At 48.3% G+C, this 24,237-nt stretch overlaps 1 protein-coding gene across 1 annotated transcript in view; it reads left to right on the forward strand.

Moving 5' to 3' along the window:
• Positions 1–1,578: 1,578 nt before the first annotated feature.
• Positions 1,579–24,237, forward strand: part of LOC310788343 (solute carrier family 35 member F2-like) — a 33,457-nt gene continuing 10,798 nt past the window's right edge. Inside the window, exons 1-5 of the mRNA XM_083649912.1 lie at positions 1,579–1,664; positions 2,228–2,333; positions 7,446–7,618; positions 12,293–12,420; positions 23,918–24,077. Of these exons, the coding sequence (XP_083506038.1) occupies positions 1,616–1,664; positions 2,228–2,333; positions 7,446–7,618; positions 12,293–12,420; positions 23,918–24,077 (616 nt within the window). The 5' untranslated portion in view covers positions 1,579–1,615. The remainder of the gene's footprint in view (positions 1,665–2,227; positions 2,334–7,445; positions 7,619–12,292; positions 12,421–23,917; positions 24,078–24,237) is intronic.

A 24,237-nucleotide genomic window follows, 5' to 3' on the forward strand; every position in this document is an offset into this window, starting at 1 on the left:
GTCAAGGGGGAGGGGAACGGGCACTGCACTACGGGTACTGTGCCAATCGGGCGGGTGGGGGTGGTGAAGAGTTGGAGAGTATGATGTAGGGAAGGGGAATGGGTAAATGTACCCATTCCCCTTCCATGTACCCATGAATGTTGATAATAGAATCTTAAAATGGACTAAATTGACATGTCAATTGACATTGACAATATGACATCACTATGGTGGTGACCTGGCCACCAGGCTGATATTAGTGATTTATGACATCATCGGCCACACCTTTTAGTCTTGTGCATACAGACCATAGACTGTAAAAATAGATACAGACAGACAGACAGACAGACACGCCTCCAATAGAAGTAGGATTCGAAGACTATAAAACTTAAAAGATCCCCTCTAACATTTTTATACTTTCATTAATAATTTGTGTAATGTTAAAAAAAACAAAAAGTGCACATAATGTGTGAAAGCTGGCAAAATGAGAGACAAACATCACATTGTTTTGTAACAAGTCTGTTTTGAAGATAAGAAGTAGAAAATACAGATATTTGTATTAAATGTATGAAGTAAAAGTAAAAAGTCGTCAGAAAAATAAATACTCTATAAAGTAGAAATACCTGAAAATCCTACTTAAATACAGTAACAAAGTACTTAGTTACTTTTGAAATGTACTTCCTTAACCTTGTTTGAAACAGTATATAACGCCTCTGGGACTATGGTTTGATTCTTTTTGTGAAAAATCTGGCGAATATGCTTGTTGTTACATTTAATATCTGTCAGTTTAATTCCGTCCAACATCAGTAAAGGCTGTGAAGTAATTTCATTATAACACAGGTGATTCTTCACGAGTTGAATCAGCCCCTTCGGAATACCACAAATTACAGAATTAAATTTTGTGAAAGGAATTAACCTCTCTGGAACCACTTTGAAAAGAATAAAGATTTGTTCCTGATAAGAATGTCAGAATTGTTCCAGAGCAAGGCCTTGTGAGGTGAAAAATTAAGACACTTTTGTGTCTTAATAAGTGAATATATATAGCCTATATATATATATATATAGTAGTAGTAGTAGTAGTAGTAGTAGTAGTTTATTTTGTCATTGCATAATAAATCATACAGCGAAATTGCAGTTGCAAGCTCCCCTTTGTGCAGACATACAGTACAACCAGACAATTCACCAACAATTCACCAGACCCCACAGTAGATAGACTTAATAATAAATAGGGTAGTAATGGTAATAATAGTAGTAAATAACTATATGTAAATAACTATATGCAATATAAATATATATATATATATATATATATATATATATATATATATATATATATATATATATATATATATATATATATATATATATATATATATATATATATATATATATATATATATATATATATTGTTGTGGCTGTTGAATCATACAAATAAAGATAAAGAATGATACAAAAAGAAATGCCTTGCTTGCTTGCCTCTGCCTTACTTGCTTGAGCGAGTGACAGGCTCTTCGACCAATCAAAGCACAGAAGGCGGTCCGAGATAGCGACCAATAAAGTTAGATTGATCTGTTCCAGACCACGCTGGGGTGTGTGCGGGTGTGTGTTGAGAAAGATGACATTTCTTCCGAATTGATGATTTTCCTTAAACGTATCATGAATGAAGACGAAAACGCATGTACAGGTAGAGTTTCACCGTTTTTACCATGTAGCAGTCTACATTTTGAATCGTTTCAGTTATTGTTTAATTCGGCAGGCATAATACTACACCAAAGTAGCACTTCATTCAGTAATTCGTCTGCTGTGATCTTCGAGAAATACTGCCGGTGGAGTGTGAAAAAGTTTAGATTTTATTAAAATTAAGTGCTGCTTGGCGGATCACTGCATGCCGAATTCACCAGAAGAGCATAACGATTAAGCTAAAGAAAGTCCTCCTCTGCGACGTACGTACGCTTGTCAATGACCAAGGAAACTTTGAGTTGCTAGATTTCTGAATTGAATTCAGCGTGATAGCAGACAACTACGTGACTACAGAGAAGAGCACCTGTCGGGGCTACTACCTATCGATTTGTGTTAACTATACTATGACAATACTAGCATAATCCTTGTGAGAACTTGGGCAAGGAGAATCCCGAGAGCTAACGCTACATTCCGGGGGAGATTATTGTACCATGCTATGCTGTCATGTGGCTGATGTAGAATGTTTAATTTTGTTAATTTTCTTTGTGTCTGTCTCTTCTCGTTCAGGCTTAGCTGTGAAGGAGATGGAGGAGCCTGCAGGCGGCGGGCTGTGTGAGAGCTGCAGGGCTGGCGGTGGACTGTCCAGCTTCAACCTAAAGGGTGTATTCACCTGGTGAGCGCTGATGCAACCGCCTGCATAGGAATCAACTTATATTGAACAGTCTTATCTTCGTCACCCCAAACTCCATTAAATAATGTGGGCTTTTATTGTTGCCCTGCTCATTGGCTAATAATGTACACACTTGGGGGGCCATTCGTTATTTATGGAAGGGGTCACTGGAGGAAAATAGGGGAGGGTGATGCTTTTTCAAATTTAGTCTCACAATAACACACAATAACACTGTTATTAATTTGAGTCCAGAGGAGGGCCATACAAACTTGAATGGAACAAATATATATTTATTTTATTTTAGCTATTTATTTATTTTTGAATTAAGCAACTGTACCCAACAACAGGAGGGGGGCCTGGCCAAACTATTTGATATGACCCGGTGTGCTGGGTGAGAGAGAGGGAGAGAAACGCGGGGGCAAAGCACCCTAAATTCATTTATAATAAACACTGGCTATCAGAACACATCATTGTTACCCACATATTGTCAGTTTCGATGCATGATGCATGATACTGTGGATCACAATATCCTGCTTATATTAATAAAATGTCCTCCATCGGATTAGAGGACCACTCAATCAAATGGTTTACCAATTACCTTTCAGGGAGAAAGCAATCTATTGTCATCAACAACTTGAGATCCAGCTCTCTATTTGTTGGTAAGGGTGTCCCCCAAGGATCCATTTCTGGACCAACATTATTCACTCTTTACATAAACAACATAACGTACATTTTTATGCAGACGATACGATTCTATATTGTACCGGGGACACCCCTGCACAGGCCGCTGCAGGTTTGCAGGCCGCCTTCAATACTTCAATACAGCGGTCCCTGTTTTCCCTTAAATTAGTCCTAAATTCAAACAAAACAAAATTTATGTTATTTTCAATATCCCCATCTGTCAACGACAGTCTGGATATAGTCACAGTACAAAACGAGCCAATTGAACTTGTTACCTCATATAAATATCTTGGTATTTGGCTGGACACCAAACTGTCATTTACTGTAGGATACATATGGAACACCTTGTAAAGAAACTAAGGAGGAAAATCCGTTTCTTGTATAGAAACAATCCTCATCCACTGTTCTGAAGACGCTTGACGCCGTGTATCACAGCGCTTTGCACTTCATAACGGGTGATCGTTTTCTTACACACCACTGCATTTTGTATGAAAAACAAGTGAGTTGGCTCCTCTCTGTCAGCTAGAAGAGAGCAGCACTGCCTCTTATTTATTTACAAAGCTCTGATTGGACAACTTCCGGTTGTGTATCCGACGTGTGAGGACCGAAAAAGGAAAGACTGCTTTTTCGTTTCCTTACAAATGGAATAAGCTCCAGGACACACTAAAGCTGGAGCAATTCATCTCTCTGGAGTGCACATGTTTTAGTTAACTGTTTATCTTATTGCTCTTACCTTGTCTGTCTGTAAACCCCTGTACATACATGTATATGTTTATTTGTAACAGGGCGCTCTTGAAAATGAGAGCTTGCTCTCAAGAGCCTTTCCTGTATAAACAAAGGCAAAATAAAAAAATAACAATAAAATGAGGTAAGCATGTCGGCAGGGCCCGAAATTAACTTTTTGACTCACTGGCCAAGTGGCGGGTAGATGGAAAAAATCCACCCGCCAGGCATATTTTTTACCGGCCAAAATAATATATCGCATTTCTGTCACATATATATATATATCTAGGGCTGTCCCGAATACCATATTTAGAGTGTTGACGATTCAGGGAGATAAAGTTGATCATAATCAAAGCTTCTACGGTCCAGGGAGGGTGTTACAGACGGAGGAAGAAACAAATATCAACGCTAGTTGTAGGCTACTCACTTTGATTTGAAAGGACTCTCAGCTCAGTCAGCACCGTCGGCTCCGCGGCTCATAGTAAACTTTCTTGCAGGCGAATAAACTCGTGACAAAAAAGGTCCTCATCTGTCCTCCTGATGGCCGATTTTCATCCAACTTTTCTCAGTCCGACGTGCGGATATTATTTGCCACGAAATGTGAGTTATAGGTGGACTCAGTATAACGTTAGCGGACTTAATTGCCTGCATGCTCGCTGAGCTTGTCAAGAGAGCTGTGTGACTGCTGCTACTTCACAATGTTATAAACAAAGTAAACGACTTGAATTCACTTGAACACTTGTAAAGTTACTCACACTGTAAAGTTACTCACACTGTAAAGTTACTCACACTGTAAAGTTACTCACACTGGGTTGAAAATTAGGAAAGAAGTGTACGAAGTTTCATGTTTATAAGACGGCCTCTTTCAGTTCCGCAACTCACTTCTGTGTGCTGCCTGCTGCTGGGTGCGTTCATTTGTGCTCACGGCCCGTGCCGGTGAGAGTTGATCCCCGTGTTAAACAGTGTTGGCCTGAAGGACCCCGTCCTGCCAGAAAACTAGAGACAGTCTCATGAAGCGCTCACACCAAAACACACCGTTTTAATTTTACATGATGACTATTTTGGGACCTGCCACGTGGCGGGTAGACCCCTGGGCATCACACGGCAAACGTAAAATCTAGTCGCCATTGGCGCTAGGCCGGTGTTAATTTCCTGTGCTCACCTCACCTCCATTTCGGTCAAGGCAGCCAGTGTAGCTCTCCATGCACTGTGCATCCACAACATAACAACCTCTCCAGCTCAGATTTTTCATTTTTTGTTTTGTTTTCTCCACTAGATAGTCCCGCAGATTCAGGTTTACAACACGCTTTCTCTAACTTGGCCCAGTTGTCGTTGTGGCATCGTTATTGGCCGCTAATAGGCTACAGATGCATTCCATAACACAAATACTATTTTATTGTGAAGTTGCTGAGGTGAATGTATTCTGACACACTGTTACCGAGCGTTACAGCAATATACAAGTTGATATTCTTGGCTTGTAGCATGGGATTCAGGGGCTGTAACAGAGATCAGAGCCGCTGAATAAGTTGAGTTGAACTGCTGCGTAATTACGCGCAGGAAGAGACCACGGCTTCAATGCGCAAATGAAATATCAAAGTTGCCAATTGATTTGATCCTGCCGCCATCTACCGATCATCCAACAGGCGTTTCTGCACTCCTCCAGTTTCCCCCTGACATTATATTTTCAGGTGTTTGTTTTTCGTTCTTGTAAATTTAAGAGAAGTTCAGTCATCAAGCCTTATTTCCCTACACCGAGTGATGAACAGACACCCCTGACATCACTGTTAGCTCTCTACCTACAATACAGAGTCATGGACGTCTGGACAAAATCGTATATAACAATAAACAATATTCTGAGGTTTGCGTCAGATATGGGGGTACTACTTTACTTCTCTTGATATTTGAGAATCACTGAAAGGATCAAGGATACTTTATTGTCATTCATCATGCCAAACATAATGAGCGAAATGCAGTACTCAGGTCTCAGTACTAAGTAACCTAAAAACTAGCATAAAAAATAGAACTATTAGGGATTAAGAATAAGTACCTAAAACCAAAACAGCTCTATTAAGTTAAATTATAATAAATAAAACCTAAACTACAACCAGCTAAAACAACAATGGACAGCAATAAAAACATACTAAAAAAACTAAAAACAACAACAACAACTAAAAAACTAAAGGGAACTAAAAGACAGCAGCAATGGGGGTAGCAGCATGATAAATCTCTCAAAAAGTGCATAGCAGCATCACAGTAGCAGCATGATAAATCTCTCAAAAGTGCACTCTTTTAGAGTTCATCTGTTTAAAGTGCAGTAATCACAGGCAGAGTTGAACAGTTCAACAGTCTGACAGCATCCGGGAGAAAGCTGTTCCTCAGCCTGGTGGTTTTGGCCCAGATGCTGCGCAGCCTCCTGCCCGAGGGAGTTCATGTGCAGGGTGGGTGCAGTCTCGCATGATGCAGACGGCTCTGTCTCTGCATCTGCTGCTGTAGATGTCGGACAGGGGTGGTAAGCTGCAGCTGCAGCGCCTGCTTCTCTGCCACCGTGCAGCTGCTGTACCACACGGTGATGCATGGTGTCAGTGTGCTCTCCACCACACACCTGTAGAAGCAGCTGAGGATGTTGGAGTGTTCCTTAAAGGAACACTCCGCCCATTTTCAACCAGCTTTGTATCATTAGAACATCAGTAGTATATCAGAAAACTGTAAACTTTTTTGAAGTCTGTCAATCAACTCTCAATAACTGTCAAACTATTCATCATTCATCTAGTTTGACAGTTATTGAGAGTTGATTTTAGTTAATGAGTTATTCATTTGAGTTAGTGTGGACCAGTGATGTCACTGGTCCACACTTTAACACTCAATAACTGTCAAATTAAATGACAGACTTCAAAACAGTTTACAGTTTTCTGATATACTACTGATGTTCTAATGATACAAAGCTGGTTGAAAATGGGCGGAGTGTTCCTTTAAGAAGTACAGCCACTGGTGAGCTTTTTTGATGATGCTTGTGGTGTTGTCCTGCCAGGTGAGTGTGCTGGAGAGGTGCACCCCGAGGTATTTGTAGGTGTGAACCATCTCCACAGCTGTACCATTGATGTAGAGAGAGGGAGGGGTGTTGCCCTTCTTCCTGAAGTCCACAATCATCTCTCTGGTCTTGTTGATGTTCAGGATGAGGTTGTTCTCTTTACACCACAGCCCCAGCTCGTTCACCTCCTGTCTGTATGCTGACTCGTCTCTGTTGGTGATGAGGCCCACTACTGCTGTGTCGTCTGCGAACTTCACTATGCGGTTGCTGTCATAGTGAGCTCTGCAGTCGTGGGTGAGTAGTGGGAAGAGTAATGTGCTGAGGACGCAGCCCTGGGGGGAGCCGGTGTTGAGGGTAATGGGTGAGGAGGAGATGTTATTTATCCTAACAGACTGGGGTCTGTTGGTCAGGAAATCCAAGATCCAGTTGCAGAGTGATGGGGGTAGTCCGAGTGCTGCCAGTTTATTGACCCGTGTCTGTGGGATGATTGTGTTGAAACTAAGTGGAACTGAAGTCCAGGAAGAGCAACCTCACATATGCGTCCCTGTTCTCCAGATGCGTGAGTGACTGGTAGAGCACAGCAGAGAGCGCGTCAGCTGTGGAGCGGTTCTGCCTGTAGGATATAAAATATAGCAATATAATATCTTGTGGATATAAGTGACTTGCTCTCGCTCCCTCTGCAGGCGGCTGCTGAAGACCATAGCCATGGGCCAGGTTTTGTCCCTGCTGATCTGTGGGACGGCGGTGAGCTGCCAGTACCTGGCTGACGCCGGGGTGGAGACGCCCATGCTGCAGAGCTTCATCAGCTACGCCATGCTGCTGCTCGTCTATACATCCTACCTCAGCACCAGGAAAGGTCAGCCATTTAGATAACGGGACAGGAAGGAACCTGCACTATAGACCGTTTCAACTTTTGCTAATATTTGCTAATACAATAGCTGAGAGGAAATAAACTAAGGTCCACACTGTTCCTTAGGAACAGAATTCCAGTGAAACAAGCGAGCTTGTGACCGGAAGGTCGTCGGTTCAATCCCCGGGTGGGGAAAGTGAAAAGGCAGCGCTTGCCCCTCCTTCATTACCACCACTGAGGTGCCCTTGAGCAAGGCCCTTAACCCCAACCGCTCCAGTGGAGCTGATCAGTAGCCAGCTAGTCTCGCTGGCCAGCCTCCTCTCCCTTCCGTCCGAGGAGTCTGGCGCCGCAGGTCTCCATAACTGGGATAAACCTCCCACCCCCCACAGATCCAGACCGCCCTCTCACCATCACTGAGGATGAAGTGTGCCGGTCGTTCCTGCGTATCAACCCACGCAAGGCGGCCGGCCCGGACGGCATCCCCGGGCGGGTCCTCAAGGCCTGCGACAACCAGCTGGCAGGCATATTCACAGACATTTTCAACCAGTCTCTCTCCCTCCGACGAGTTCCCTCCTGCTTCAAAGCAGCGACAATCATCCCCATCCCCAAGCAGCAAAAAGTGACCAGCCTCAATGACTGGCGCCCAATAGCCCTCACGCCAATAGCCAGCAAGTGCTTTGAAAAGCTGGTCATATCAAAGATCCGCCCCACACTCCCCCCGGACCACGACCCGCTACAATTTGCATACCGCCCCAACAGGAGCACAGCGGATGCAGTAGCACACGTGCTCCACACCGCCCTGTCCCAGCTGGAGGGGAAGGACACCTATGTAAGAATGCTGTTCGTGGACTACAGCTCAGCATTCAACACCATAGTACCCTCCAGGCTGGTACGCAAGCTCAAGGATCTGGGACTAAACACAGCAATGTGCGACTGGATCCTGGATTTCCTGACAGACCGCCGCCAGGTGGTGAGGGTGGGCAACCTCACCTCCTCACCACTGACCATCAGCATAGGAGCGCCCCAGGGGTGCGTCTCCAGCCCCTTCTGGTACGACCTCTACACCCACGACTGCGTGGCAAATCAAACTTCGAACACCATCATGAAGTTTGCAGACGACACAGCGGTCGTGGGGCTGATCTCGGGGGGGCGACGAGACGGCCTACAGAGAGGAGGTGGGGGCCCTGGAACAATGGTGCCAGGACAACCACCTCTCTCTGAACGTCTCCAAGACCAAGGAGATCATTGTAGACTACAGGAGGGGGGGGGGGCACACACTTGTGCCCCCCCCCTCTGTAGAAATCCTTGCGGACTTCTACAGAGGCACCATTGAAAGCCTGCTGACTGGCTGCTTCACCACCTGGTACGGGAACTGTACCACCATGGACCGCAGGGCGCTACGGAGAGTGAGACGCGCGGCCCAGCACGTAACAGGATGTGAGTTGCCAGAACTGCATGAACTGTATAAACAGCGGTGCCTCAGGAGGTCCCTGAAGATCATCAAAGACACAAACCATCCCCACAACAGCCTGTTCTCCCTGTTACCCTCAGGGAGAAGATACAGGGTTCCAAAAGCACGCACAAATCGCTTGAGGAACAGTTTCTTCCCGCAGGCCACGAGACTCCTTAACATACACAAATAGTGTAGTAGCCGTACTGTACCGAACTGTAGCTGCTACCATTACGTATGTCTAATGTTTAATTGTATGTTTAATAAGGAATATGCTATTTGCACCTGTATGTCAAATACGCCGAATTTAAAACGCAGAGTTTAATTGTATGTTTAATAAGGAATATGCTATTTGCACCTGTATGTCAAATACGCCGAAGTTAAAATGTTTAAGCACTGCTAAAGTATGCACATGACATGTGCACCTTTGTGCAGTGAATATGCCGCTGTCTCTGACTTGTCTTATCACTATACTGCCTTATTGCTTGTCGTGTCTCTTGTTGTTTTTGCACTCATATGCCCTGTTACATTTGTACTATGTTGTAAACGGAGTCCACAGCACAAGAATTTCACACGTGATACTTGTACCATGGAGTGACAATAAAAATCTTGAATCTTGAATCTTGAATCTTGAAAACCCTCCCCTGCTCTACTCTGCTCTCCCATTGGAGCAACTGTTTCGGTGGCAGCCGGATGTCCGCTCCCGGCTTATTATAAGCTCTGTCATTGGCTCCGACCATGTCAATCAGAGCGGCTTCCGCTCCCTCCTCCCTGTGTGTAGCTGTAAATCAGGGGTGCCCACACTTTTTCAGCTTGGGAGCTACTTTTAAAATGACCAAGTCAAAGTGATCTACCAAACATATTTATTTATATATAGTGGAAAACAGTGGAAAAACAGTGGAAACAGTGGAAAAACAGTGGAAACAGTGGAAAAACAGTGGAAAAACAGTGGAAACAGTGGAAAAACATTTTTTTTTTTTTTTTTTTTTTTTCTCCCCTCAATGCGATGCGATCGACCACACTACCTTCGCGATCGGCCGGTCGATCGCGATCGACGTATTGGGCACCCCTGCTGTAAATAGTGCCCTGCCGCCGCAGTGAAAACAACAACGCTAACTAGCTAGCAAGCTAATGGCAGAAACCTACACGCTAGCTCGTTGCTACATGCTGAAAACGGCAAGTTGGATTGTTTGAAACTATTTTCCAAGGGCACTGCCGCTAAGTGCCGCCCATCGCAATCCCACTATGGAGACCTGCGGCGCCAGACTCCTCGGATGGAAGGGAGAGGAGGCTGGCCAGCGAGACTAATAGCCAGCAGATCAGACTGGTTTTACTGGTCAGCCTTCAGGTATGAATGTGTGTGTGTGAATGTGAACAGGCCACTCCTGAAAAAGAGAGCATTGCTCTCAGTGAGACTCCCCTTGTATAAATAAAGGTTAAAAAAAAGTGCTTCACAAACATGAAGCGAAAAACAAAATGGACACAAAAACTTTCAAAGTGCAGGAAACAACAGAGTAAAATGGATAAAATATCAGATTGTGCCTGTCATCACATATAAATTGTTAATAAAATAATCTAGAATAAATTCTGAGGCTTTCAAATCTTAAAATGAACTTTAATTTGGAATGAAAAGGTCACAAAGCTCTGCAATGTAACTGTAAGAAATCTGTCATCACCTTGTCATCTATATATCCTAAATGCTACTCATGGCACTGATGCAGCAGATTTGTTGGTGGTTTTCTTAATTAGGGTTAAAGATGCAATGTGTAACCTTTAGCATTATCATTATATTATTATAGCATTAAAATGTCTAAAAACTAGTAGACCTATGTTATATATTCTTTAGTTATGCACTTACATGATCCCCAATGTTTTCAAAAGTGCTCAAAATCCATAATTTTATTATATTATATCAATGACACGGAGCGTTTGAGCGACTCACTTTTTGTCGATGATGTCATCACAGAGCGCCAGCTGTAACTTGGGATCTCCGGTGAATTCTGGACTATTTTCTTACTTTTTCAAGTCACATCACTGTCATTTTTTAGATAGTGGTCATTTTTAACTATATCTTTTGACCGGATTAATGATTTTAGTCATCGGAGGTCTGGATCTTATCAGTTAACGTTAGTTACGTTAGAGGAACCAAGTAAGCAGCTCGCCTCGCTGATGTCCTGTATCCACTGAACTCTATTGGAAAAAAATTGTGAGTTTTAACAAACTGTTCATTTAGTGTTTTTTGCCCATTTTAATTACAGTCCGTTTGTTTAGGAGAGGAGGGAGACTCTAGTATAATCTGGCATGGGTAGAAGCCATGTGAACGATGAACACAGATGAATCCAAAGCTTTGAAACAAACTGAGTGTAACCGAGTTGAATCAGCGCGGATTCCTCGTGAGTCCCGAGTGGTAGCGAGTGGATTGGTTAAACTCACTCCCCAGGTATAAAGGCATGTTAACCAGCTCCGCCAAGGGAGCTAGCTCTCTTGGTGTTGCGGTTAACACGCTGGACTCCCAAGCCGAGGGTCGGCAGTTCGAATCCACCCCTGGACAAGCCCTTAACATGGGTTGCTGCAAGTACCACCTACACAACGCTGTCGTGAACCCGGATGTCCAGTGGGTGTGGAGTGAGTTTAAGGCGCGGATTCCTCGTGAGTCCCGAGTGGTAGCGAGTGGATTGGTTAAACTCACTCCCCAGGTATAAAGGCATGTTAACCAGCTCCGCCAAGGGAGCTAGCTCTCTTGGTGTTGCGGTTAACACGCTGGACTCCCAAGCCGAGGGTCGGCAGTTCGAATCCACCCCTGGACAAGCCCTTAACATGGGTTGCTGCAAGTACCACCTACACAACGCCGTTACATGAGCACAATAGAAACAAGCTGAGATAACGTTAGCAACCAACGCAGCTTGCAGCCATCGAGCAAATTCTGTTTGGGGAAACAGTGATTTTAACCTGAAGTTGCATTATTCAGCATTTTGACCTGTTTTAATTAGATAGTCTGTTTGTTTCCGGAGAGGAGGAGACGTCTGCGGGTATCGGCTCCCGGTAAAAACCTCTTGAACAATGGACACTGAGGGGAATCCTAATCTCATAAAATGGCTCGCATAATTCCACACTACTGCACGACGCCATGACGCGCCGTCTTCTGTTATTGTTTTTGAGTTTGAGACCCCTAGCGGCAGAAAATGACATACTGCACGTTTAATCTTATGAACCCATGTCTGTTTCTAAAGGTGATGGGAACATTTTACAGATTTTAAAAACCAAGGGGTGGAAGTATTTGCTGATGGGTCTGACAGACGTGGAGGCGAACTATGCAGTTGTGAAGGCCTACCAGTTCACCACCCTGACCAGTATACAGGTAAGACGAGATACATTCCTACCTGTTAAGAATTAAGTTGCCTAACCTTTAGCGAAACATTTCTTTTGCTGTTGAACGTGTTTTAATCATAGCTATGATGGAGGGTATTCAAGTATATAAAAGTATCTTTTTGTCATTGTAAAACAACGAAACGGCAAAGCACTTCCCTGAGTCACGTAGTGCAAACTAGAAGGAGACCACCGCACTCTCCGAGCGTGCGTGTGCTAATGCATTGCAGAGAAGCTGACCTGTTCACTATAGCAGTGTGTTCTGCATGGACAAAGCTGCTGTCTGCCTGGAATGCTTTCTGGGATACTAGGATCTAGGATCCAACTGCATCGCCAAAGTTGCAGTGCTGGACAACGTCATATTCCTAGTGGGAAAGCCAAGCGTCATACGGCACAAGACGTCTTTTCCCCTTATTCCGGGGATCTCTCTAGTTTTGGTTTCACTTGTTTTCTCAGAGTTTCTGCTACCACGCTGCGTGCACAACTGCAGCGACGTAACCCTGTGATGTCCACTCCAAATTGGTCTATAGGATTTGTAGCATGAACACCTTAAAATTAAACATTTTAATATTGGCTATTGGAGCCTTTAATTAGAGCCTGACCGATATATCGGTCCACCGATTTTAATAATAATAATAATTAATTGGATTTATATAGCGCCTTTCTAGTAGGGGTGGGAGAAAAAATCGATTCACCTAAGTATCGCGATTTTTAATGTCACGATTTTTTTAATCGATCTTTTATTCCAGAATCGATAATCGCATTTTTTCTGTTTATGTATGAAATGCTCCCACTTTCATCAATCACATAGAGCGCTTCCCTCTGCTCCGTGGCTCATACAGCCAATCATGTACCTTGTTAGTACAAGTGACACGGAAATAGCCAATCATTTAACAGACAAACTCCGAGTGCACCCGCCCCATGACCCGCCCCCACTCACACACAGCAAATCATATCCCTTGATCCAGAGCCGAGAGTCCCGACATTTCCTGGCTGCAGCACTGTCGAGTTGCAGGAAAATAGACAGTTTGTGTTGTACTCTGAAAGGGTTTCCCCCCCCTTGAATCAAATTGTACATTATCAGCTTTATTTTAGCAAGAAAAAGTAGCGCGAGACCCATTCCTGGCTAATGATTGAGTCTCGCATTTTGGTCCTCCGCTGACGCCACTCGTTTGATCTCACCCGGCGTTACAAATAATTCGATGTGGTTGAGTTTCAATTCGTGTTAACGTAACGTGTCAACATGTATCCTATCTATTAATAAGCGCCCGGGAAATTAACGTTAATGTTAAGACACCAATTTCACAAATACGGACGTCTGCAACGTTACTTTACGGAATGGCATCCGCAGCTCAATTCGCTTCTGTCAGCAGAGACAAAGTTGAACTGTTGGAAAGGATTTACTTGTACTTTGGGACAGGAAGAATAACTAATTGTGTCATCTATTGAGCACACAGCTTATGACTTTATGTCTTCTGCTTGGGCGGAGAGTCTTGATGCGTATATAAAACTGATATGGAGAAATGTACCGCATTTTCAGCGAGGCAAGGCTTTTTCTCGTCCAACCACCGGCGCGCGGTCCCCAGCGCAGTCGCCCTACAGCCCTACAGCCTATGGCATATTTGTAGCAGCAAAACCCAGGCTTTTCCACACCTCTGATTCACCTAACGTTAACACTACAACCCTGAAATACACGTTACCAAACTTTCTTTTAGAAGGCTGGCAACGTTAGGCTGTCATCAAAGTAAAACGTCACCATGTCTGTAAATTACTGCTTGCAGTTGCACTCATGTCTGTGTGTGTGTGACAAATTAGACCTACCTGTGTGCCTTGAAAATAAGGTGGTTCAAAATAAAGTGGCTAAATGCAACCTTTTTCTTCTCATGTTTTTTGTTTATTAATTAAAATTATCAATAATTATCGATATAGACTGATATGAAAGATGTTATATCAATATGCTTTTTAACTATATCGCCCAGCCCTACTCATGCTATAATATACAGTCTCTAGAAGTGTATGATTCAACTTTTCCCATGTTCTAATCTAGTGTAAAAAAACAAACTGAAAAAAGAAAAGAAAAAATAAACAAAAATCGCAATAAATCGTAATATCGAATCGCAATAATCGTAGAATCGCAATACTTAAGAATCGCAATATATATCGAATCGGCACCCAAGTATCGTGATAGTATCGAATCGGGAGATAAGTGAATCGGCACAGCCCTACTTTCTAGATACTCAAAGCGCTTCACATATCAGGGGAGGGAGGGGGAGGGAACTCAACTCATCCACCACCGATGTGTAGCACCCACCTGGGTGATGCACGGCAGCCAGTTTGCACCAGAACGCTCACCACACATCAGCTCTCACTGGTGGAGAGTTGAGGACTGAATGTGCCAATTAAGTAATGAGGGATGATTAGGTGGCCATGATTGAAGGAAGGCCTGTTTGGGAATTTTTAGCCAGGGCACCGGGGTTACACCCCTACTCTTGCGAAGAGTGCCGATGGGATATTTAAAGGGATAGTTTGGTTTGTTTGAAGTGGGGTCCTATCAGCTAGTTCCATACACTAACTGAAATAGGTACAGTGTTCTGGACGCTGAGCGCACCGTCTATCGAGACCCAGCACTCTGAAGCAACAGCCTCCACAGCTCTGTCTCTCTAGTACAGGGGGCCAAGAACTAAAACGTAATTTAGCCACCTAAAACAACGCCCACCTAAACAAATCGATATCTGTGTACATGTACGCTCTATTTTGACAATTTTCAGCACTTTACTCTACTGCCAAACAGCCGTCTCATTCGGCACTACTTTTTCTCCCAACCATACAACTACCGTATTCCTCTGGCTAAACGCCTGCACAGAGCCGTGGCGCTGGATTACTCCGCAGATCAGCTGTTATTTTGGGTTATTTCTCCCGGTTTGTTAGTGAAGATTATTATATAAGAGAATTATGAACCAGAGAGAGTAATATACAGAAGAGGAACTTTTTCAGAGAGAGAGTGAACAGGCAGAAAGAGAGATACGAGGAACTGCCATAATATGCTGCCTAAATGCCGGTGTCCTGCAAACCTTTTTCACCATTCCCAGGATAAATTGGGGAAAACGTCCCAGACCAGAGAGGCCAGGTGACTTGTTGTCTCTAAAGTGAGTCAGTGTTTTGTCTCTCTTCTAAGCCTTCCTGTTTTGTACACTCTCTGTGCTCTGTGCAGGCGTTTAGCGGAGGAATACAGTAGTTCTACGGTTGAGAGGAAATGTAGTGCCGAATGAGAGGGCTGTTTGACGGTAAAGTAAACCGCTGAAAATTGTCAAAATAGAGTGTGCATCTACACTGATATTGATTTGTTTAGGTGGGCGTTGTTTTAGGTGGCTAAATTACATTTTAGTTCTTGGCCCCCTGTACTAGAGAGACAGAGCTGTGGAGGCTGTTGCTTCAGAGCGCTGGGTCTCGATAGACGGTGCGCTCAGCCCTGGAGGTGGTTCGGCTGAGCACCTTCAGTCGTAGGCTGATCCCACCCAAGTGCAGGACTGAACGTTACAGGAAGTCCTTCCTGTTAGCTGCCATCAGGTTGTTTAATCAACACATCAAATAATGTCTTTATATGCTGTGCATATATGCACTTCCCTGCACTTTAGATATTCGTGCAATGTACCTGTGTGTGTGTGCTTGTGTGCGTGTTGCTGTTTATAATGTATTTTATCTTGTTGGCCAGCGGTGCCTGTTCTTTATCTAGATACTTGTAAGTCACTTTATGCAAATTTTTTGCACTTTAGTATTATTATTATCAGTATTTAGCTGCCCCTTTTTCTTTTCTTAGTACTTGACAGTACTTTTTGTGTGCCTTGCTACATGTTTCAATGTCCTCATGTTGTCCTGTTTTTGTCCTGACATGTTGAATGTAGCTGCATTACGTGACACATGAATTTCCTGCAAAGTATCTATCATCATCATCATATCACAACACTGTACCTATTTCAGTTAGTGTATGGAACTAGCTGATAGGACCCCACTTCAAACAAACCGAACTATCCCTTTAATGACCACAGAGAGTCAGGACCTCGGTTTAACGTTTCATCCAAAGGACGGTGCTCACTCACAGGACAGAGTCCCTGTCTCTGTCCTGGGGCATTGGGGAAATTATTCATCAGATCAGATTATTCATCAGACCAGAGGTGAAGAGCACCTCCTACTGGTCCTCCAACACCACTTCCAGCACCAGTCTCCCATCCAAGGAGTATCCTAGGATATATCGTATCGGCCGATATTGGCCGATAACGGATATATCGTATCGGCCAATATGTTGCCCGATATTTTTTTATTTTGTATTTTTTTACTTATAGACAGCATGTTGTGTATATTTGATATTTTTTCTTTACTCAAGTTATATTTTATATTTGTTCTATTTGTGTTTTTCTATTTTCTAGTTATTTATAATTATTAAATTCCCAGTGAAGTTTACGGTTTTATTTCGTTGAAGCTCGGCTCCCACCTATTGCCATCTCTGCGTGGTACACGCTATCGAATGCTCTTACCTTTTATTACTTTAAAAGTGTCCTTTCCAACCATTCATTAGACCGTTGACAGGATGCAGACTGGACCCTTGGAAAATCCGGGGCGATCCTGACGGTCTCATGGTCTCCGATCCAATAGCAGGAGTAGAGGCGGGCACAAGCCCTCACGCCTGGAAATTGGACCGGGAAAACCCCACTCTTACCTGCATTCGGCCACGGACAGACGTGTGAATTATTGCTCCAGATTAGCGTTGGCTTGCCCGACCACTTTCACTTCAACTGCTCCCCGTACATCGGCGTAGCGGACGGGAACCTCGGTCGTTGATTTTCCGGTCTGGAAGGTTACCTTCGCCTGGGGGGTGAAAGTTGGAAGCGACAAAGCTAAGTGCTTTTTTTTTCACGTGTCGGCGGCTTCTAAGAAAAAGCCGGTCCGAGTGTCGTTGTATGCTTGCTATTTGAATTGCTCTGTCTAAGCTAACCTCACGTAGAGATAACTCTCCGCTACTAGCGTCACGTGTTTCGTAGCTTAGTTTCGTTCTTGTGTTGGTTACATTAGTCGGCACCATTGCCGACTAGCTTGCTAGAGTTAAGACCCGCTAAAATAGCCTGCCGCCTACGCGCGCTCGGTCTGCCACGTTCAGTGGTTTGTGTTAACTCGCTTGCTTCAGTGTTACGCACAAGGCGAAAAAGAAGAGGATAAAATTAACGTTAACGTTGTTCGCCTGTCACTACCGTGTGTTCTAACAGAATGGCTAGTGTTAACAAGGCGAAGCGCTGTGCGGACCCCAAGTGTGGCGCGTGGCTATCAGCCAAGGACTCGCACACGCTGTGTGTTGAATGCCTGGGACAGGCCCACGCAGATAGCTGCCTCGGAGATCCAGAGTTTTGCCTCGCCTGTACTGAGATGCCTCGTAGCACTCAAAAATACAGGGCAGACTTCTTCAGAGGCCACGCTGGCGGCGTTGCTGCTGCAGCTGAGCCCAGCCAGAGTCAGACTACCTCTGGGCCTGCTACCTCCGACACCCCGCTGCCTCTCGGACAGCAGCACGTTGACAACTCTCGGGAGGGCTCCCAGCACAGCTCCCAGGAGAGCTCCCCACGTGCTTCTCGTTTGGGTTCACAGCACGGCCACAAGGAGGGTTCCCAGCAGTGCTCCCAGGGGAGCTCCCCACGTGCTTCTCATTGGGGTTCACAGCATGGCCACAAGGAGGGTTCCCAGCAGCGCTGCCCGCTGAAGCGCCCACGGCAAGATGCGCGGGGTTCCCGGTCGGGTTCGCAGCACAGCTACCAAAGAAAAAAGGTAGGTTCCCAACAGTGCTCCCCGCCGAAGCGCCCGCGGCATGACGCGCGGATTTCCCAACGCGGTTCTCGGTCGGGTTCACAGCACAGCTACCAGGTAGGTTCCCAGCGTGACTTCCCGCCGGGATCACGGCAGTGCGAGCAGTATACCCGGCACAGTTTCCCAGCGGGTTCACAGCACAAGACGGGTTCCCAGCGCGGTCCCCACCTGCGTTCCCCACATGGTTCCCGCTGTTCCCTGCCCCCCTCCCCCAGGTCGGGTGAAGGTGCGGCTAACTCCCGTGTCTCGGAATGGGCTCGCCTTTCCGCCAAGATGGCTGGAGGCGGGGGACCCTGGGATGACTTCCTCGAGATCCACCCAAAACGGGATGATGAGGCCTCCCTGCTGGCCGGCCCGGGTAACCCAGAAAGGGCTCACCCCAGGGGGCTCCCCCCTCCTGACGACATCTCCACGAGATCTACCAGAAGGAGTTCAGGGAGGTCGTGGCCAGGGCTGTTTCCGCCCTCGACTGGGACTGGCCCACGCCCCCTACCGTCGAGAAGGACATGTTCACCGCCTCCCACTTCCGCGCCGTTGAGACGCCGCTACGGGGCAGCCTGCCCTTCTGCCCCGACGTGCAGCGTAGGGTTCAGCGATCCTGGACCAAACCCTACTCCTCTGAGGCCCCCATCCGACGCTTTAAGTGCTGGTCTAGCGTCGTGGAAGGGGCCCAATCAGGCTATGAACATCCCCCCCCACTGGAGAAGGCGGTGGCGGACCACCTGCTTCCAGGCCAGAAGAAGGAAGGGAAGCTCTTGCTCCCCTCCCCAGCCTGCAGGGAGAGTGCTTCGCTCCTGGAACAGTCCTATCTGGCGGCAGGCCAGGCGGTCTCCATGGCCAACACCATGGCCTTCCTGCTGAAGTATCATTGCTTCCTGGTAGACCAGGTCCAAGCAGCCCCCGAGCCTGAAATGTTCACTGAGCTACGCCGGGTCTCCGGGATCTTCGGTGGCCGCCTTGCGTCACCTCTGGCTGCAGCTCACCAGCCTGCGTGGCCATGAGAGGACGGACCTCCTCAACGCGCCCGTTTGCCCTACCGGGCTCTTCGGTTCAATGGCGGACCTCGCCACCAGGGCCCAGAGGCGGCGTGAGGACACGGAGGCGGTCGGCAGAGTCCTGCCGCGCAAGACCGGGGCGACCCATAACACAGCGAGGCCACCCCCTGCCCGAGGTCGTTCGACGACGACCCGCGGCAGCCCTGCACGCCGTCCACGGGACAGGCAACCCCAGGGGTGGTCCGGTCCCCCAGCCAACGCAGACAGGAACAGCTCGAATGCCCCAAGGAACGCGGGGCCAACACCTCCCCAGCCAGCCTGGACTGGCGCGGGTCGAGGAAGCCGTGCCCGCCGCAGCAGGGGCTCCCGCCGTAACCCTGACAAGTCGCCACCGCGACCGGGCCCTGAGGCCCGGCGCGTACCTAGCGGTCCCCCGGGGGGGGGGGGAGGGGCAGCCTCCACGCTGCCAGGACCTGGTGTCCCACAGTGTTGTCGAGCACAGAAGAGAGCCTTGCTCAGTACGTGTCCCTTGCCGGCGAAAGCTGCGAGGTGCTCGGAAGGCACCTCACCATCTGCAGGCCCCCCTGCTATTCCCCCCCCACAGCTGTCGTCGCACCAGCCGGGCAACGACCTCCTGCGGCCTCCGGGACGCACCCCCCCTGGGGACGTCCTGCTGGGGCCGTGTGCCGTGGCGCCTCAGGATCATGTGCCAAGGGTAACCCCGACACAGGGCACCAGACCTGCCCTGGCAAACAGCCTCCCCCTGTGGAAGAGGCTGTGCAGACCCACACCGTGGGTGCTGCGAACGCTGGAGAAGGGCTACGCGCTGCAGTTCGCGGCCCCCCCGCCTGCTTTCATGGGCATCCCTGTCTCAGACCTGGCGGATGCGGACTCCATGGCTGTCCTCGGCGAGGAAGTCTCCTCGCTTCTGGCAAAGGGCGCGATACGGCCCGTGCCGGACAAGGACAGGCAGTCCGGGTTCTACCACAGGTACTTCCTGGTGCCCAAGAAGGACGGGTCCCTACGGCCCATCCTCGACCTCAGGCGGCTAAACCCCCTGCTCAGGAAGCTTCCCTTCCGCATGTTGACGCTCCCCACACTGTTCAGAGCGATCAGACCCGGGGACTTCTTCACGTCAGTCGACCTAAAGGACGCCTTCTTCCACGTTTCCATCGTGGAAAGGCACAGGAGGTACCTCCTGTTCTCCTTTCAGGGAGTCTCCTACGAGTACTGCGTACTCCCCTTCGGCCTGTCTCTAAGTCCCAGGACTTTCACAGTCTGCGTCAACACAGCGCTGGCTCCCCTCCGAGAGATGGGGATCCGCGTTTACGTCTACCTCGACGACGCCCTGATAGCGGCGAGCTCGAGCGAGATGGTGTCCGCACACACCGAGGTGCTGACTTCCCACCTCCAGGCCTTGGGGTTCCTTATAAACTGGCGCAAGAGCGCCCTTGTGCCTCAACAGGTCACGACCTTCCTGGGTCTGGAGCTAGACTCCCTTTCAATGCGCGCCCGCCTCTCTCCGGAGAGGCTGGACAACCTTCGGAGGACAGCGGAGACTCGGCGTCGCGCACGCACGATCTCCGTTCACCAGTGCTCCGTGCTACTGGGCCTTATTGCCGCGGCGACCGCGGCAATTCCTCTGGGGCTGCTGCACATGCGCCCCTTCCAAAGGTGGTTCCTCGGTCATCGCTTGGACCCAGCGATACATCGGTCCCGCGTCCTTACACTGTCGGACCGCGCTCGCCAAGCCTTGGAAGTGTGGACGGACCGCTGTTGGCTCTCAGAGGGCGCCAGACTGGGTCCGGTCCCACTCAGGCGAGTGATTCGGACCGACGTCTCCCTTTGGGGCTGGGGCGCGGTCTTCGAAGGCCAGGCTGCAAACGGGCGATGGCAAGCCCAACAGCTTCGCCACATAAACATACTAGAGCTGGAGGCAGTTCGCCTCGCTCTTTGGCACTTCCAACATCAGATCATGGGCCACCATGTGCTGATACGGTCGGACAACACCGCAACAGTGGCGTACATCAACCGCCAGGGCGGTGTCCGGTCGCTGGCTCTGAACCAGCTGGCTACGGTCATCCACGAGTGGGCCCGTCTCCACCTGCTGTCCCTGTCGGCGGCACACATTCGGGGCCACCTCAACCTGGGCGCGGGCCTGCTATCGCGGGGCAACCCGCGCAACTCAGAATGGGTTCTCCACCCACAGGTGGTGGAGCAGATCTGGGCCAAGTTCGGGCGAGCCAGCGTCGATCTCTTCGCCTCACGGCTCGCACACCATTGCCCCCAGTGGTTTTCCATCCTCGCGGACGATCCACCGTTGGGCCACGACGCGCTGGCGCACGTCTGGCCGAGGGCGGCCCTCTATGCGTTCCCCCCAATCGCACTGATTCCCCAGGTGCTGGCCAGGGTGAGACAGCAAGGGCTACAGCTCATTCTGGTAGCCCCGCACTGGCCGTCGCAGGTCTGGTTTGCGGATCTGATCACTCTGACGAGAGGTCCTCCGTGGCTGCTGCCGCGTCGGAAGGACCTGCTGTCGCAGGTGGGCGGAGAGATACTCCACCCATCCCCACACAAGTGGAAGCTGGCCGCTTGGTCCCTGAACGGGAACGGTTGCTAGCCCAGGGCCTGCCTGCGAACGTGGTGCAAACCATACAGAGTGCTAGAGCCACCTCGACTCGCACTCAGTACACCTACAAGTGGCGGTCCTTCTCGCGCTGGTGCGCAGAAAGGAACCTGGACCCGGTGACCTGCGACGTTCGGCCCATTCTCTGCTTCCTCCAGGGTCTGTACGAAGCGGGCCAGTCGCCGCAGTCCCTTAAGGTTTATGTGGCCGCCATCTCGGCCTGCCACATGGACATCGAGGGCAAGACAGTGGGAGGCCTGTCTTTGGTCTCTCGTTTCATGACGGGTGTGCGCAAGCTTCGCCCCCAGACAAGGAACATCTTTCCCAAGTGGGACTTGGTCACGGTCTTGGATGGCCTCTCGAGGCCTCCGTTTGAACCACTCGACGCTGCCGACCTGAAACACCTCTCGCTGAAGACGGCATTGCTTCTCGCTTTGTCTTCCGGCAAGAGAGTGGGAGACTTGATTGCCCTGTCAGTGCAACAATCGTGCATGGTGTTCTCTAACGATGGGCGCAGGGCCACGCTCTGCCCGAACCCTGCTTATCAGCCTAAGTGTATTGGGGCTGGCTTCAGGTCCATGACCATAGACCTGGTCGCATTTGAGCCTTCCGCCTCTTCTTCGGCGGAAGAGAGGAGACTTCGGTCGCTCTGCCCCGTGCAGGCGCTCCGTGCCTATGTGGCCAAGACGCGTACTTTGCGTACGTCTAACCAGCTTCTGGTGTGCCATGGGGCTAAGGCTCTGGGCAAGCCGTTGTCCAAACAGCGTCTATCGCACTGGATAGTGGAGGCCATTAACTTGGCCTATTCTGCCGCTGGGAAGGTTCCACCGGAAGGAATTAAGGCCCACTCTACTCGGGGCGTGGCTTCTTCCTGGGCGCTGTTGCGCGGTGTGACGGTGGAAGATATGTGCGCAGCCGCGTCATGGTCGACTCACCATACCTTTGTGAGGTTTTATAGTCTGGATGTGGGAGGCGCGACGTTCGCTCATGCGGTTCTGTCTGCCTCCGCGGACTAGTTGCCTCGCTGACTGCTCCCCAATCCTTATCGGGTTCCCATGCGCTATAAGCCGTGACGGCCCATTTTTCGATCGAGAGCCGCAAGGTCGGGCACTTAGGTGCTCCTTTGCAGCAAGGTCGGTTGTAAGGTGGCAATAGGTGGGAGCCGAGCTTCAATGAAATAAAACTAAGGGGTTGTCCTACAACCCAGGTTTTATGAGTGAAGCGAGGCTCCCACCTCAGGTGCCTTGCTGCCAGTCTGTCTGGTTGTGGCCGAATGCCGGGTGAGTGGGGTTTTCCCGGTCCAATTTCCAGGCGTGAGGGCTTGTGCCCGCCTCTACTCCTGCTATTGGATCGGAGACCATGAGACCGTCAGGATCGCCCCGGATTTTCCAAGGGTCCAGTCTGCATCCTGTCAACGGTCTAATGAATGGTTGGAAAGGACACTTTTAAAGTAATAAAAGGTAAGAGCATTCGATAGCGTGTACCACGCAGAGATGGCAATAGGTGGGAGCCTCGCTTCACTCATAAAACCTGGGTTGTAGGACAACCCCTTAGTTTCATTGTGTTGATGTCATTTTGGACAATACAGTTTATTAATAAGCTGTAAAATATCCTGCCTACATTACATATCTCAAGTCATGTCAACTCATATCTTTGTCAAGTGTTTGATATTTGAGGGATCATTGCAAAAGAAATTGTGTAATATAGAAATTGTCTAATATAATGTGTATATATAATATAAGAATATCGGCCGATATGTCGATATCGGATTTTTTTTACTCCCTAATATCGGCATCGGCCTCAAAAATCCAGTATTGGTCGGGCTCTAGCTCTAATCTGAAACTATGAATATTAGCCTTCAGAGATGGTGACATCCAGAGATGGTGGCCTTCTTCAGACATGGTGACCTCCAGAGCTTATCTTGTTTTCCTGACTGTTTTTTCCTAGCATGACCTTCCCACTCACAGACCAATGAAATGCCGGTGTGTCATTGTGTCGGCTGGCGCTGTGTCTTTCAGCTGCTGGACTGCTTTGTGATCCCGGTGCTGATGGTGCTCTCCTGGTTCCTCCTGAAGACTCGCTACAGGACCATCCACTTTGTGGCCGTGGCCATCTGTCTGTTAGGGGTGGGGGCCATGGTAGGGGCCGACCTGCTGGCCGGCAGAGACCAGGGATCCAGTAAGGGCACATCTCATCATTTATGATCCAAAACTGTTCAGTGTTTCTGTTGATTTGATGACATGATTTGGCATGAAGCATAGCATGCCACAGTACCTGTGTGCTAGCAAACGACAGCACTGTTAACAATTCATGCCATGTCTGTGCTTTATTGAGCTGC

Source organism: Poromitra crassiceps, assembly GCF_964638095.1.
Source record: "Poromitra crassiceps genome assembly, chromosome: 1".
Classification (NCBI taxonomy): domain Eukaryota; kingdom Metazoa; phylum Chordata; class Actinopteri; order Beryciformes; family Melamphaidae; genus Poromitra; species Poromitra crassiceps.